The 17,263-nt window shown below is 37.3% G+C and overlaps 1 protein-coding gene across 2 annotated transcripts in view; it reads left to right on the top strand.

Moving 5' to 3' along the window:
* Positions 1 to 17,263, top strand: part of RP1 (RP1 axonemal microtubule associated) — a 627,806-nt gene that overhangs the window by 293,314 nt on the left and 317,229 nt on the right. For both annotated transcript variants that reach the window (XM_033933654.1, XM_033933653.1), the window contains exon 20: positions 16,192 to 16,324. In XM_033933654.1, the coding sequence (XP_033789545.1) occupies positions 16,192 to 16,324 (133 nt within the window). The remainder of the gene's footprint in view (positions 1 to 16,191; positions 16,325 to 17,263) is intronic.

The following is a 17,263-nucleotide window of genomic DNA, read 5'->3' as shown; positions in this document are numbered from 1 at the left end:
ATTACATCTAGCATATGTCCTCTGGTCACCCAATCAAAAAATTCAATCAGGTTCGTTTGGCATGATTTACCTTTTGTAAAGTCATGTTGCCTCGGATCCTGTAACCCATTAGATTCAAGGAAGTACACTATCCTTTCTTTCAGGAAAACTTATTTTCTTTCAGCAAAAATTATTTACCAACAACTGAAGTGAGGCTCACCGGCCTGTAGTTTCCTGCTTCATCCCTGTGACCACTTTTATGAATAGGGACCACATCCGCTCTCCTCCAATCCCCAGGAATCACTCCCGTCTCCAGAGATTTGTTGAACAAGTCTTTAATAGGACTCGCCAGAACCTCTCTGAGCTTTCTTAGTATCCTGGAATGAATCTCGTCTGGTCCCATCGCTTATTTTGTCTTATTTTGTCCCCCAAAATTATTATTGTTATACGCATTGAAAATATTTGATATTGCGTTTACATCAAAATTTTAATAAACTTGAAACTTGATTTCTTAGGCTTCTGGCATTTGCATACGGACATGTGGGGAGATTGGAGGATGAGGGTGATGCATTGCCAAATACTTGTACCAGGAGGGGAGCTGATGCTTTTAAAGTGGGTTCAGATTGTAATCCAGGGAGGGGGTATTGGTTATTGTAGGGGGTGGGGTTGTTTGGTTTGTTGGTCTCATACTATTAATGAAATGTCAGGTTTTCATGTTAACTCAAATTAAAAATGTTATTTCAAATTTGTATTTTGTTTCAAATGAAGGCACATTTCTAAGTTCATAGGGAGCTGCAGTCTCTGCTATTGATTTGTAACTGGACTGCATTATGAGAAGAGGGTCATGGTTTGAAGGCATTAAGCTGAGCAGATCCCAAATATTAAGGGACACAAAGAAGTTGCCCAGTTAACCCCCATGTAAAATTGGTTGTGTCTGGTTTCTTCCATTTTCTGACCTGAAACTATAGCCAAGCAAAAAAGCTCTCATTGTAATGGATGGTACCATCTTTCTTCCTTCTCTCAACTTCATTGTGGATTGGCACTGTTTGAAGCCTAAAGGTAGAGCCACAATTGATCCAGATCTCACAAAATAACCTGGCATTGATAAACACTCTAATCTAAATTATTTCATTCATTCTGATGCCTTTTCAAAATTGTAAATAAATGTGCTTTTCCAGTCAGAAGAGCACGATCCAAGATCTAACAAACAAATTGCAAATCTTGGCAGATCTTCACAGAGGAATTGTCTGCCAATTTTTCCACCTGGCATTCTATTCTTTGGCATTCACACAAGTAGATAATGTATCACAGAAAGTCAGACTTCACAAGCCAGATCACCATATATCTTTGAACATTTGCAAAGACACAACTTTTAAACTGCTATATGAGAAAATATTTGCCTAGATCCCTTTTCTTAGTGGAGACTCATAATCCAGAACCTAGCACCATGGAGCTATAATTTGGATTATTCTTCTCTAAGTGCATCACTTTGCATTCATCCACGTAAAATTTCATCTGCCAAATTCTCCTGCAATTGAAGAGCTTAGTTTTAAAACCTGTTAAGTACAAAAAGCTATTTTCTGGATAAATGAACATTTTTATTTTCAAGAACACATGTTTTTAGTGCAAATTTTGCACAACTTATGGCATCTAAGAAAGCAGTTTGTTTCTGGTATAAACTCATTTTTTAAATAAAGAGCTCCTTTTACTAAGCTGCGCTAGTGGTTTTAGCGCAATCTTAGCACGCGCTGCATTGTCGCGTGCGCTAGATGCTAACGCTAGCACACCTTAGTAAAAGAGGGGGAAATGTACTTGACAGATTTTGAAAATAAGCTGTTCAGCTTCTCACAATATGCTTATGATTTAACAACTTTGAATATTTTTGGGCTATCTGCAGATTTGATCACTTCATTTATTCCCACTTCGAGATCATTTTAAAATATATTATAAAATACTGGTCCCAGTTTTCATTTTTTAAAATTTTTTATTGGAATTTTAAGATATGAAATATAACATTAATTAAATAAATATAACAGAAAGGAAATTTTACAGTAAAGATAATACATACATATTAAACACAGATGCATAAAGGATAAACGAGCATCCATGTAAACTAATCTAATATAAATATGAAGCCATAAAAAAACAATTCCTATAGAGACCAAGATATTAAGGTATAACTAATCTAACAATATGAAAAACATTAAAGTTAAATATTGTACCAATGTATAAACCAGTTGAAATGTATCCAAAATTCAAGCCTGAGAAGAAATATTTGTTATTGGTGACCATATTTTATTCATTTTAAAGCTCTGCATTCATAATTATGAATCATCAGGACCGTAGCCCACCAAAAAGAGGTATTTAATAGTTGGGCAGATTTCCAGTGTGATAAAATTATTTGTAAAGTAATAGCCATTAGAACGTCAAATAACTTGGAATGCCATTTATCTAGACTATCAGGCAAAGCAAGAGATCAAAAACAAATAACATTAAAAGATAGTTGAAAGGAAATAGGAAATATGGTACATATGGTATTCTAGACAGATCTCAAAAATGGTTGAACAATTGGGCAATCATAAATCATATGTTTACAATGCCAACATACGCTTTACTGGAAAAAAAATAATGATTGCATTAGACTGGTAGATAGCGTAGGATGCTGTATATATTTGAAAAAATCTATCCATTGGTCATCAGATCCCTACCAGGAAGATGCAGAGGTCCAAATTTGTGTAGTACTCATAGTAGAAGTTAAAGACAATGATATAAAAAATTTATAATAGAGTGAGGTCGTATGGCCATGAATAATTCCTAATTGACCATAATTCCATAAATTTGGATATTAATGTTCAGATCCCTTAGTTACCCCATTCCCTTTCAGCAATGAGAAAATAGCCCATTGAGTTCTACTTCCCGTTTTATCTCACAACCAATTCCCACTGCAGAAGAGGACATTGCTTCTTATCTTATGACATTTTAATTTCCTCAGGAGTCTCTCATAAGGAACTTTGTCAAATGATTTCTGAAAATCTAGATACAGTATATATAGGGCTATCATATGGCTCCAGAAAAAGGAGGACGGATTGAGACATCCGAGTTTTACTTCCATTGCTTTCATTGGAAGTAAAACCCAGATGTCTCTATCTGTCCTATTTTTTTCTGGAACCATATGGTAACCCTAAGTATATAAACTGATTTATCCACATGTTTATTTATGTCTTTTTGAAATAAGCTTCTAAGAAATTACTTTCTCGTACATTATGTAACTTGTAGACCTTGTATAACATAAGAACATAAGAACATAAGCAGTGCCTCCGCCGGGTCAGACCATAGGTCCATTCTGCCCAGCAGTCCGCTCCCGCGGCGGCCCAAACAGTTCACGACCTGTCTAAATCACCAGAAGGGGCCCCCATGCCTCCTTGGTTTCCTAATTGAGTCCTATCTTCCTATCAAAGTCCTAGCCCTCCGGTCTTGCACCTGCACGACCTGGTTGGGTTTCTACATTTATTTTATAACTTACATTATAACTTACATTATAACTTTTTTTGAATTTCTAAATAGGCCCTCCCCCTTTCTCTGTTATAAAATGAAAGTTCCTATTTGCTAGTGGGAGGGATAATGATACATGCACATGGTTTATGGTGCAAAACCAGTAAGAAGCATATTAATGCATGGTCCACTTTGAGGCTGCTTTTAATTCCTAACTTCAACCTGCTTGTAAAGTACCTGTGTCTACTTTGTCACTTCCTCTGTAATTTCCTATCTCCAGTTGTCCTGTTTGTAAGCTCTGTTTAATGCAATATAGAGCACTGTGTTTGTTTGGCAGTGCTATAGGAATGATAAGTACTACATAAGAACATAAGGATTGCCAAACTGGGACAGACCAAAGGTCCATCAAGCCTAGTATCCTGTTTCCAACAGTGACCAACCCAGCTAGCTAGCTAGCTCCCAAGCTAGCTAGATCCCAAGTAGCAAAACAGATTTCATGCTGCTTATCCTAAGAATAAGCAGTGGATTTCCCCAAGCCATCTCAATAACGGCCTATGGACTTCTCTTTTAGGAAATTATCCAAACCTTTTTTTAAACTCCGCTAATCTAACTGATTTCACCACATTCTCCGGCAACAAATTCCAGAGTTTAATTACACGTTGTGTGAAGAAATATTTTCTCTGGTTTGTTTTAAATCTACTACTTAATAGCTTTATCACATACCCCCCAGGTTCTAGTACTTTAGGAAAAAGTGAACAAGCGATTCTACCCTTTCCACTCCACTCAGTATAGCCGTCTCTTCCCTAAGCTGAAGAGCTTTAGCTGCTGTAGTCTTTCCACACAGGAAATTCATCTCATCCCTTTTATCATTTTTGTCATCCTGCTCTCTACCTTTTTTAATTTTATTTATAAATTTAATAGTTACAATATCAAATGATACAGAGAAAAAAGGATCTTCCTTAGATATTAGCAGTGATTAATTATTCATACAAAATTCCTTTCTAAGTCCACAATAATGGGGAGATATGACACAATTTCAAATAAATTATCAAGAAAAAAAGAAAAGAAATAATTCACGATTCACCCTCGCGAATCCTAAACCATTCCTTACTCTAATAGGGATTCTTAGTTACATCCTCTTATTCCTCAGTAGTGAAACTTAAACCTCTTTAATATTAACTCATTTCTGTTCTCGAGCAACTAAAAATTGTTGCAATTGAATGGGATCCCAAAAACATATTCAATGTCTTGTAACTTGACAACCCAATAATTATCACCTGTTGATTACTCAATTAATTGATCTTATTTCAAGTTTTACTTCCAAAGATATTACAAAAATATTACTCTTCAACCAATGTTATTTATATCAATTTAAGACATTTGTATGGACCTGTTTGTAACTAGGCACCACACTGCCGGTTATATTATTCTGCATCAGTCCAGATTTAATAACTTCTTTGACTTTATTTCATTCTGTATTTTTTCTTTTCTTTCATGTATTTGGATTTTTTTAAAAACGATGTATCAATTGTTTTTTTATATATAACTCAAGCCTAATAGTTTTCATATTCCTATTAGCGCTGTGATTATAGGGAACCCATCACTTATCTTAACAGTAGACAGTTCCTCCTGCACCTCCCCCGACATGCATGTTTCAACTTGACAAGACATTTACATGGGAATTTTAGGTAAAAAGATGCCTCTAGAGCTAAAACTCTAACTTTTAAATTCAGAAATTCTTTCCTTCTTAATTGCGTTGCTCTAGAGACATCTGGAAAAATTCTAACCATAAACCCACAAAATTTTTTTAACCTATTTTTAAAATAAAGTTTCATTATTAACGTTATCTCTGTACCTTTTCTAATTCTGCTATATATTTTCGAGATATGGCGACCAGAACTGCACATTGTATTCAAATTGCGGCCATATCATAGAGCGATACAAGAGCATTATAACATTTTCATCTTTGTTTTCTATTCCTTTCCTGATAATTTCTAACAATCTATTTGCTTTCTTAGCCGCTGCCGCACATTGAGCTGAGGGTTTCAACATATCCTCAACAATGACAACTAGATCCTTTTCCTGGGCAGTGATTCCTATCATAGAACCCTCCATCATGCAGCTATAGTTTGGGTTCCTCTTTCCCACATGCATCTCTGCACTTGCTCACCTCAAACGTCATCTGCCATTTTGATGCCCAGTCTTGCAGTCTCCAAGGTCCTCTTGCAATTTTTTACAATTCTCTTATGATTTAACAACTTTGAACAACTTTGTGTCATAAGCAAATTTAGGGGTCCTTTTACAAATGTACGCCAGCCGTTTTAGTGCACGCTAAATATTAGCGCCTGCTAAACGCTAACACGTTCATAGACTACAATGGACATATTAGCGTTTAGCGCACACTAATATTTAACGTGCGCTAAAACATCTAGCGCCTTAGTAAAAGAACCCCTAAATTATCTCACTAGTTATTCCCATCTCTAGATCATTGATAAATATGTTAAAAAGCAGCTGTCCCAGCATACTTCAGTGTCATTAGGCCCTCTTAGGCACCATGGACTCAGGAGCTGATCCCAGAGGTCACCTAGCAGCACCTAATTTGTGTTTTAAATCCATTTTAAATTGTTTTTTTTTTTAATGGCACAAATCAATTATCATGCCACTTAAAATCAATTAAACACCGTTAAATCTTGCTTTTATAGGCTATGAATGATTCGCTCAATTTTTAAGTTTTTTAGCCAAAATCACTCAACATACTAATCCATTCCCTAGTTATCACTAAACTTGACTACTGTAACTCATTAATAAATATTACTCAAAAAGAAAAGAGGCGTCTTCAGATAGTCCAAAATACCGCCATTAAATTGATTCATAATGGCAAAAAATACAATCATGTTACACCCTTTCTGATCAAATCCCACTGGCTTCCAGTTAATCACCGCATTACTTTCAAAATCTTACTTTTAGTATTTAAAACTTTGTCTTCCAATGAACCTCAATTTATTAACAAACTACTTATTCCTCATAATACATCACGCTCCCTTAGGTCCACTAATCAAAAACTTATAACAGTTCCCTCATTGAAAGTAATTGGAACTCGTCGTCATGACATGTTCTCAGTAATGGCCCTGCAACTATGGAATACCTTACCTCATTATATAAGAGAAGAAAATGACTTAAGTCGCTTTAAAGGCAATCTGAAGAGTTTTCTTTTTAAAGATTCTTTTAATCTTTAGCTATGCTCAAAGTTTATTTTAGTCCTTCCTTATTTTCTACTTTTCCTCCCTATTGTTTTTTCCATTCATGTCTTCTTCTATATTCTAATATAAACAATTGTAGTTCTGCCCTTCTTACCTTATGTATCTGTTGGTCTGTAAGTCAGTTAGTTAAACCCATTATATTACATTACATTACATTACATTAGGGATTTCTATTCCGCCATTACCTTGCGGTTCAAGGCGGATTACAAAAGGTTAAATTAAAGAACAGAATTATAATGAATTATAGATTTACAGGATAGCGGAGTTGCAATGAATTACAGAATTGCAATGAATTACAGAATTACCGAATTACAGAATTGCAGGATTGTAGAGTTATATGAGTTATAATGAATAGCTTGAGGGGTAAGATGTAGATCTTAAGGGTTTTTAGAGGTCGTGTTGTTATTGTTGTTTTAGGAATTTCTTGAAAAGGGTGGTTTTTATTTCTTTTCTGAAAGTCTTGTAGTCTGGAGTGGTCATCAGAAGGTTGGTGATCTGGTTGTCCAGTCTTGCAGCTTGTGTGGCTAGGAGGCCGTCATGTAGTTTAGTTCTTTTTACTTCTTTGGATGGGGGGGGTATGAATGGGGAGTGCGTTTTTCTGTGTCTGGTATTGGTTGCTTGTATGAGGCGATTGTTCAGGTATGATGGACTGTCTCCGTGTAGGGTTTTAAATAAAATGCAGTAGAATTTGAATTGGATTCTTTCTTGGATTGGGAGCCAGTGTGAGTTGATGAAGGCCTCAGTGATGTGGTCGTGTTTTTTCAATGAATAGACGAGTCTTAAGGCTGTATTTTGGATTGTTTGGAGTTGTCTTATCGTGGTTGCCGGACATGGGAGGAAGAGTATGTTACAGTAGTCCAATATACTTAGAATTAGGGATTGTACTATAAGTAGGAATTGTGTACTTTCAAAGAATTTTCGGACTTGTCTCAGGTTTCTCATGATTGCGAATGATTTTTGGGTTGTTTTGTTTATTTGGGGTTGCATTGTGCAGCGTCTGTCTATGGTCATGCCTAGTAGTTTTATGGTTGTTTGGATTGGATATTTGGTTGCGTTTATGTCTAGGGTGGTTGTGGTTTGGATCTTGTCATTTTCTAGGAGGATGAATTTGGTTTTGTCTTGGTTGAGTTTAAGTTTGTGATTTTCCATCCAGGTTGTGATTGCTTCCAGTGTTTGGTGAAGTTCGTCTGTCATGGTAGGTTTGTAATAACTAAATTGGTATATGCTTATACCTTTTGTAAATTTGTAAATCACTTAGTAAAGTAAAGTAAATAAGTGATTCATCAAGTCAAAATAAAACTTGAAACACTTAAGTTAGGTGCTGGCAGGCATGATCTAGGTGCAACAGTGATCCTATAATGTCCAAGTGACTAGGTGTTACTTTTTAAGCTTTTTGTTATTATATTAGCATTCGTGCCTTTGGACATACTCAGTTTTAGGTGAACATAAGAATATAAGAATTGCCGCTGCTGGGTCAGACCAGTGGTCCATCGTGCACAGAAGTCCGCTCATGCGGCAGCCCTTAGGTCAAAGACCAGTGCCCTATTTGAGTCTAGCCTTATTTGCGTATGTTCTGTTCCAGCAGGAACTTATCCAACCATTTCTTGAATCCCTGAAAGGTGCTTTCCTCTATATCAGCTGCTGGAAGAGCGTTCCAGATTTCTACCACTCTCTGGGTGAAGAAGAACTTCCTTATGTTTGTATGGAATCTATTCACTATTAACTATAGTGAGTGCCCTCTGGTTATCTTCACCTTGGAGAGGGTGAACAAGCTCTCTTTCTCTACTAATTCAATTCCCTTCAATATCTTGAATTTTTCCTTCATGTCCCCTTCCAGTCTCCTCTTTTCAAGGGAGAAGAGGCTCAGTTTCTCTAGCCTCTCATTGTACGGCAACTCCTCCAGTCCCTTAACCATTTTTGTCACTCTTCTCTGGATCATTTCGAGTAGTACTATGTCCTTTTTCATGTACAGCGACCAGTGTTGGATGCAGTATTCCAAGTGAGGGCATACCATGGCCTAGTACAACGACATGATAACCTTTTCAGATCTGTTTGTGATCCCCTTCTTAATCATTTCTAGCATTCTGTTTGCCCTTTTCGCCGCCACTGCACATTGAGCGGACAGTTTCATTGACTTGTCTACAAGTACTCCCAAGTGTCTTTCCTGGGGGCTCTCTCTAAGTACAGCATCAGACATCCTATATTCGTGCATATGATTTTTGTTACCGACATGCATCACCTTGCATTTATCCACGTTGAACCTCATTTGCCATTTCGTGGCCCATTCCTCGAGTGTTTATGTCTTGTTGTAGGTCTTCACAATCCTTCTGTGTCCTCACTACTTTGAATAACTTTGTATCGTCCGCAAATTTAATCACCTCACTTTTCGTGCCAATTTCTAGGTCATTTATAAATATGTTGAAGAGCACAGGCCCGAGCACCGAACCCTGCGGCACCCCACTCGTGACGCTTTTCCAGTGAGATATCAACAGACTCGGATCTAGGTGGTGATGTAGGGTTTCTGATGCAGCTTTGAACTGACAGGTTTTTGGTCTGGGGCATTGCACTTATGCTGATTATTTTTATTGTATTTGTTTGAAGTTGTACTATATAGATAGATAGATAGATAGATAGATAGATAGATAGATAGATAGATAGATTTATCTTACTGGTTTTTACACTACTCTTCTTTAGGAGGCCTAAATTTAACAACAGAAGAAACAGAAACATAACTGTTAAGATACTAAATATCAGTAAATTTTGAGCTGCTTCTAAATTTAGGAGCCCATTTTTAAAATATTGAACCTCATAAAATTGAAAAAAAGAATTCTGAACATACAATATATTCATGGAGAGGCATTTTCAATATGATATCTAAGTCTGAGTTTAGACGTTTTGGTAAAGATGTCCAAAAATCCAGTAGAGAAAATATCCATTTTTGAAACTGCTAGATGTATATAATTTTTTTTTTTAATGACCTGCTAGATATCTTGAGCTAGCAAAATGTCTTATCTTTTTTTTTTAAATTGACCTTCTAGACTCCTTGTTCTAGTAAGACATCTTTTCTGTCCATTTTCGATAAATAGGATGTCCAGATGAAACACATCCAAAACAAGCCTTTTGCATATAGGAGGGGGCCAGCATAAGAACATAACATAAGAACATAAGAAATGCCTCCGCTGGGTCAGACCTAAGGTCCATCGCGCCCAGCAGTCCGCTCACGCGGCGGCCCATCAGGTCCAGGACCTGTGCAGTAATCTTTTATCTATACCCCTCTATCCCCTTTTCCAGCAGGAAATTGTCCAATCCTTTCTTAAACCCCAGTACCGTTCGCTGCCCTATAACGTCCTCTGGAAGCACATTCCAGGTGTCCACCACACGTTGGGTAAAGAAGAACTTCCTAGCATTTGTTTTGAATCTGTCCCCTTTCAACTTTTCCGAATGCCCTCTTGTTTTTTTATGTTCTGAAAGTTTGAAGAATCTGTCCCTCTCTACTCTCTCTATGCCCTTCATGATCTTGTAAGTCTCTATCATATCCCCTCTAAGTCTTCTCTTCTCCAGGGAAAAGAGACCCAGTTTCTCCAATCTCTCAGCGTATGAAAGGTTTTCCATCCCCTTAATCAGTCGTGTCGCTCTCCTCTGAACTCTCTCGAGTAACACCATATCCTTCTTAAGGTATGGTGACCAATACTGGACGCAGTACTCAAGATGTGGACGCACCATTGCCCATTACAGCGGCAGGATAACTTCTTTCGTTCTTGTTGTAATACCCTTCTTGATTATCCCCAGCATTTTATTCGCTCTCTTGGCGGCCGCTGCGCACTGTGCCGTCGGCTTCATTGTCATGTCCACCATTACCCCCAAGTCCCTTTCTTGGGTACTCTCATTCAATAACATCCCTCCCATTGTATAGCTGTGCCTCGGGTTTCTGATTCCCACATGCAATACTTTACATTTCTCAACATTGAACTTCATCTGCCATCTCTCTGCCCATTCTCCCAATTTGTCCAAGTCCCTTTGCAATTTTTCACAGTCTTCCTTTGTCCGAGCTCCACTAAATAGTTTGGTGTCATCCGCAAATTTTATTATCTCACTCTTTGTTCCTGTTTCTAGATCATTTATGAATATATCACACAGACATGCCAGCAGAGCAATGAACTTCACATAAAGGGTGCCAGGTATACATCTCATTATAATCCCCTTACAATGTATGGTGAGCCCTCCAAAACTCCTCCAAAGCCTACTAAATCCACCTGTCTACCACTCCAATGGCCCTTAAGGCTGCAGGTGTTATCTATATGGCAGTGCAATAGGAGTTTGGTGGGTTTTGGTGGGGTTACACTTTCCACCTTACATTTAGTAGTTAGAGTGGGATATGGGCTTGGTCCCCCTCTTTATGTTTTACTACTCTGGCGACTAGGCTACTCCAAACACCCGCTTGCTGCTCTACTAGGATTTCCCATACCATGTACTGCTGTTATAGAGACAGGTATGCACTGTTTCATTCAGATCTTTGGAGGTGGGAAGGAATCAGTTAAGTTTCAAGTTTCAAGTTTATTAGTTTTTCATATCCCGATCATAAAGTAAATATCTGACCGGTTAACAATAAAAATTTAAAATAGAAGAGTAGGACCGAGTTAATAGTGTATTAAAGAGTATAGGGGAAACATATTAAACATATACAGACAAACACGATCGTGAGGATAGATGGGGAGGAGGGGAAAAGTTACATGATATTAGAAGAAATGATATAGTGGGAAGGGAAAGAACATGAAGGGTAATTGTGCGTGATGTTATGAGATGCCCTAATGAAGAAAATAAGAATCGAGAGAGTGTTGAAAGATTAATAGATGAAGTAAGGATTAGGATTTGGTAAAGGCATCTTGGAATAGGAAAGTTTTAAGATTGGTTTTGAATTTTTGTAGCTGAATTTCATCACGGAGAAATTGAGGGAGAGAATTCCATAAGGTTGGGGCAGTAATAGAAAAGTTAGTTTTCCTGGTATAGTAGGACTCTTTTAGGGACGGAACAAAAAGAAGTTTTTGATCGGTGGATCGTAAGGATCGGGGAGAACTTTTGGGAATTAATAATTTATCGAGAAATAAAGGTAAGTGAGATTGTTTGATTTTGAAGATAAGCAGTAAGATTTTGTAGGTTATGCGATGTGTGACTGGGAGCCAATGTGATTCTTTGAGAAGAGGGGTGACATGTTCATATTTACCTATTTTGTAGACTAGTTTTATTGCTGTATTTTGAATAAGTTGCAACCGTCGAAGTTCTTTTTGAGGTAATCCATTTAACAAAGAGTTACAGTAATCCAAATGTGAAATGACTAGGGAATGAATGAGGATGTTAATTGAATCATTATTTAGAATAGAACTAAGTGAACGGATAATGCGTAATTTAAAGAAACAGGTTTTTACTATTGAGCTTATGTGGTCATGAAAGGAAAGATCTTGGTCGATAATTACTCCTAATAGTTTTACTTTAGTATCCATTGCTAAAGGTGTGGATTTGATATAAACAGTTCCAGGTAAAGTTTCAGATTTTTTGATAGGGAGCAGAATACCACAAGATTTATCAATGTTTAGTGAAAGTTTGTTAGAAAAAAGCCAATCACTTACAATATCTAGTTTAGTATTTAGATCTTTTATTTCTAATGGGTTTGAAGTGTTTATCGGGAAGAGTAACTGTATATCGTCGGCATAGGCGAAAATTGAAAATCCCAGTGATTGGGCGAGAGAAAGGAGAGGGGAGAGAAAGATATTGAACAGTAATGGTGACAAAATAGAGCCTTGAGGAACTCCAAAAGTTTGAGTTATCGGAGAAGAAGTTTGATTTTTAGCGTGAACTGTAAAGCTACGTTGATGAAAATAGGATGTAAACCATTTGAGAGCATGACCTGTAATGTTGCATTCAGCTAATCTAGATAAGAGGAGAGAATGATCGATAGTGTCAAAGGCTGCTGATAAATCTAGGGAAATTAATATTACAGATTTTAAGTGATCGTGAGAGTATTGTATAGTTGTAATTAAACCAAGTAATGATAACTCTGTGGAATGTGAATTTCGAAAACCAGTCTGATAAGGATGTAATGCATGTGTATGATCAAAAAATTCTGATAGTTGAGAATGGATAATTTTTTCAGCAATTTTGGAGATAAATGGCAAATTCGCTATGGGGCGGTAGTTATTTGGTATAGAGGGATCGGAGTTGTGTTGTTTAAGTTTAGGGAAAACTAGAGCTGATTTCCATGTAGAAGGGACGCAGCAGTCAGTAAAAGATTTGGAAATCATTTCCCTTATATAGGGACCAAAGAAGGAAAAGAATTTTTTGAGAAGAGATGGGGGGAAACTTTCAATAGAGTTGTTGGAGGAATTTATAGATTGTAAAATAGAAGATAGTTGAGTTAAGGACGGTAGTTTGAAAGTAGAGAAGGAGCTGAGAGGTAAGAAAGTTAAATCATTATTAGTAGGAGGCGAAAAAGCTGGAGGAGAAGGTCCAAGGTGAGTTCGGATAGTAGTGACTTTGTTGTCAAAGAAGAGGGATAGTTCCTTAGCAGATGGTAGAGAAGAATCTGGAGGGGGGAGTTTTTTTTTTGAGTATTTAGAAAGAGATTGTGCAATACTAAAAAGAGTGGATGAGTTACTAGTGGTGGAGATAAGGTTTGAATAATAGTCTTTTTTTGTTTGTTGGATGATTTTTTTGTAATGTGTAGCTTTATCTTTGTATGACAAAAGGTCACTATTATAATGGTGTTTTCTCCATTTGTTTTCAGCTGACCGTACCTGTCGACGGAGGAGAATCAGGTTTTCGTTAAACCAGGGTTGGTGTTTCTTGGATGTAGAGTTGAGAGCTGGTTTATTTTTTTGTTTGACAGATTTAGGAGCTAGTGAGTCTAGTAGGGATTTTGTAGCAGTTTCCCAATTAGAGAATTGTTCTGTGATAGATAGTGAAGAAAAATTATGGAGATTTAAGTCAAAGGAGGATTGAATAGCAGGAAGAGTTATAGTATTTAAATTACGGTTGATAAAAGAATTGTTTATCGGTTTGATGATATTTGAATGGGTTGTTATGTTAGATTGCCAGGTGATTAAGGTGTGATCTGACCATGGTACTAGAATGAAATCAAAGTTATAGAGAGAATCAGTCATTGTGGTTGGGCATAAGATCATGTCTAGAATATTTCCTGCAGTATGTGTGGGCGTATGAATGAGAGGAGACAGTGATAAATCAGCAATTAGAGTTAAGAGTTCGGAAGTGTTATAGTGATTAGGGGAGTTGAAATGAATATTAAAGTCTCCAAGAATTATAGACTCAGGGTATGCAATATTGAATTCAGTTATAGTGGAGATAAGAGATGAGAGAGAAGTTTTAGTTATTGGCGGAGGTGCATAGATAAGGAGAAAATTAAGAGAGGAGAAGAGTTTGGTTGAGAATTGGAGAGATTCAATAGGAAAATGAGAAAAGGAGGTGGAAGTATTGACCTGGAGTGGAATTGAGGCATGATATATAATTGCTAGTCCACCTCCCTTTTTATTGGAACGGGGTTGAAAAAATGTTTTATAGTTAGGTGGACAGGCCTGAGTAATGTAAGCATCATCTCCCAGAGTTAGCCAGATTTCTGTAAGACATAAGATATGAAGCTTGTGTTGTGTAATAATATCGTGGATTAGGTGATGTTTGTTTTTTATAGAACGAACATTTATGAGGCCAAAATTAATTGTCAGGGGGTGGTGGGGTTGGTTAAAGCAGGGATTGGAAGGGGGATGAAGTGGGATGGAAATAAGTTGCCTTAAATGAGGTTTGGGTTGATGCTTGTAAGTTATGGGTTCGTTATGGCGACGGCCCCAGATAGTTGGGATGAACGACATGGAATTTGGGGTAATGGATGGAAAACTATAGAAATCAAGTACTGAGCTATAAAAGTTCAAGAGAAAAAAGAAGTATAAGGTGAAGATGAAATAAAACAATCTATAGGGGGAAGGGAGAGCCAACGAGAATGACGTAGAGAGAGGGTAAGAACGTGAAGTTTGTAATAAATGAAGGAGCTGCCTGAAGGAGCGCATAAAGGAGCAGGACCTGCTCCTTAGGTGCGCTCCTTTGGCGCGCGCCAGAGGCGCGCGCCTTTGCGGCGTGCGCCGCAAGGCAGTGAAATTTATAGGGGCAGTTACCAGCAAAGAATTATGGGCGGAGTCGTCGGCGCCGCCGCTTCGCGGCGGCGGTCCTTTACGGGAGAGAGAGGGCCTGTTGAGAGTGGAGAAGACAGACATTAGAGGGGTACAGGTAAAGACAATAAAAACAATTATAAAAGCGGATAAAACAGGCAGTATTTAAATTGTAAAAGTAAGATATAAATACCTGCAGTAGGAGTATTTGTGTAAAACGAGTAAGTAAAACAAACTTGAAAAATAGGATTAAATTAAGATTAAATCATAAAATATAAAAGACTTTTCAATGGTTAAAACAGATAAAACAGCTAAATAAACTGGGAGAGTGGCCAACTGGACAGTTTGGGTACCTTTTTGGCCCTTATTCACTTTTATAACAGGTCTAGCTCCGAACGACTAAATAGCATCCTGGTCATCTTGGTAAGTGTTCAATTATGGCTCCAAGACATCAAAGTACTATGCATACTCTAAGCCCAACCATAACATGCCTCCAACATGCCCCCTTGAACTTTGGATGCACTGCAGACAAAAAACCTAGCAAGACGTCTAGAAAGTTGGTTTAAAAAATGACTACTTGGACCTCTTTTCTAGTAAGACATCCAAGTGCCACTTTATGCCATTTTTTGGACTTATTTCTTTTTTGAAAATGAGCCCTCATAGTTTCTTCTCTAGAGAAGAAAAACATTCTAACTTATTTGTGGATATGTATATTTATGGAAGCAAAGTTGCTTTAAAATGAGAAATAATTACAATAAAACCTTGGTTGCAAGCATAATTCATTCTGGAAACATGCTTGTAATCCAAAACACTTGTGTATCAAAGCAAATTTTCCCACAAGAAGTAATGGAAACAAACAATTCATTCCACAACTCAAAAACTTTAATGCAAAATACTGTACTGTACTATATAAAGTAAAAATATATTAACCTGCATTTTACTTTTGAAAAGAATTGAGGCTGTTGTGAGGGAGACGAGAGAGAGGAGAGGATGAGGATTATTTTATGGGATGACTTTCACTATGACATGACGCGCGTTTTGCAAGACCTCGCACATTTAGAACAGCCACTATACTCCCACAGCATCAGAGAGAGAAGAACCATTGGCTCAGTTGTTAGCCGCGTATACTGTACATACTTGTATTGCAAGATCTCACTCATTTATCAAGTTAAAATTTAATAAAACATTTTGCTTGTCTTGCTAAATACTCGCACACTAAGTTATCACAATTCAAGGTTTTACAGTACTACTATGACACAAACAAAACACTTTGTTAATTTTTCCCCCTCCAGGTCACATTGATGAATTTAAAAAGCAGAATGAAGCTGAACTTTGAAGTTAACAGGTGGTTATCAAGAAACCGTGGGGATTGCAATACTGTCTGTGAATGTCCAGTGATAAAAGATGGAAATCCAATGTATCCAAGTAGGTGTTAAAAGAAGTAGAGAAATGGTCTGATGTCCTATGGAGTAGATTTTGGTGTACTGCAATTCAAGATCAGATTATGTGCTTGCTTCATCAACATTAGATTGCCTGATACATATAGATTTTCAGGATAGAATGATCCAGTCTAGGTTGCACAACTTCAATCTTAAGTGGCATTGCTTTCAAGTTAATCATGCTGTTTGATCAGTCATAGATTTTATAAAATGGAAAAGATAAGGCCTGGAATATCCTGCTAGCGGAGGTGGTAGAGATTATCACTGTAAAGGAATTTAAACATGCTTACAACGGTTATAAAAAGGCTGTGGTAGAAACAGGATTGAAAGTGATGTAAAAGGCATGGTGGAGATAGTGCTGGGTTAAATATGAGAATGTATAGGCTTATCAGCCCAGAATGGTAGAGGACCAACAAAAGTCTGAAGACAGCTGATCAGACTGGATAAGCCTGTTGGTCTTTATCTGCCATCATTTTGCACATTATAATAGATTGAGAGCCACCAAAACCTGCCTCATGGAAATTCCTTCTTGCTTATGCTTTCCATAGGATCCCTGAAGGTAAGTAAGAACAGAAAAGATGATTGCTTTCTTCAGAGGGATATCACAACACTGTTACTGCTTTATGGTCACAGAGGTAATGCTGATTAAGGCTAATCAAATGAGTCAGAAGCATAATTTTGGTTTGCTTCGGTTGTTTGCTTTCTCCCTCATTCTGTGCCTGGCTTGCTGCTCTTTTCTGTGGTTCAAGATGTGCATGTAAATTGTTTTTCACTATTGTTAATTCAGCATTCTAATTTTCTGCTTTCCTCCCTTCATTTTTGCTTCTCCACATTTTTCCTATATTTTTTTTTATTCTTGAGTTTTTGGATTTGTATTTGTTGTATAAAAGAGGCCCTTAGACTGCCATGCCTAGCTGATCTAGGT

This window comes from Geotrypetes seraphini, chromosome 2 (genome assembly GCF_902459505.1).
Source record: "Geotrypetes seraphini chromosome 2, aGeoSer1.1, whole genome shotgun sequence".
Taxonomy (NCBI): Eukaryota; Metazoa; Chordata; class Amphibia; order Gymnophiona; family Dermophiidae; genus Geotrypetes; species Geotrypetes seraphini.
Note: the sequence above shows the minus strand (reverse complement) of the source record. Positions and strands in the feature narration are given on the sequence as shown.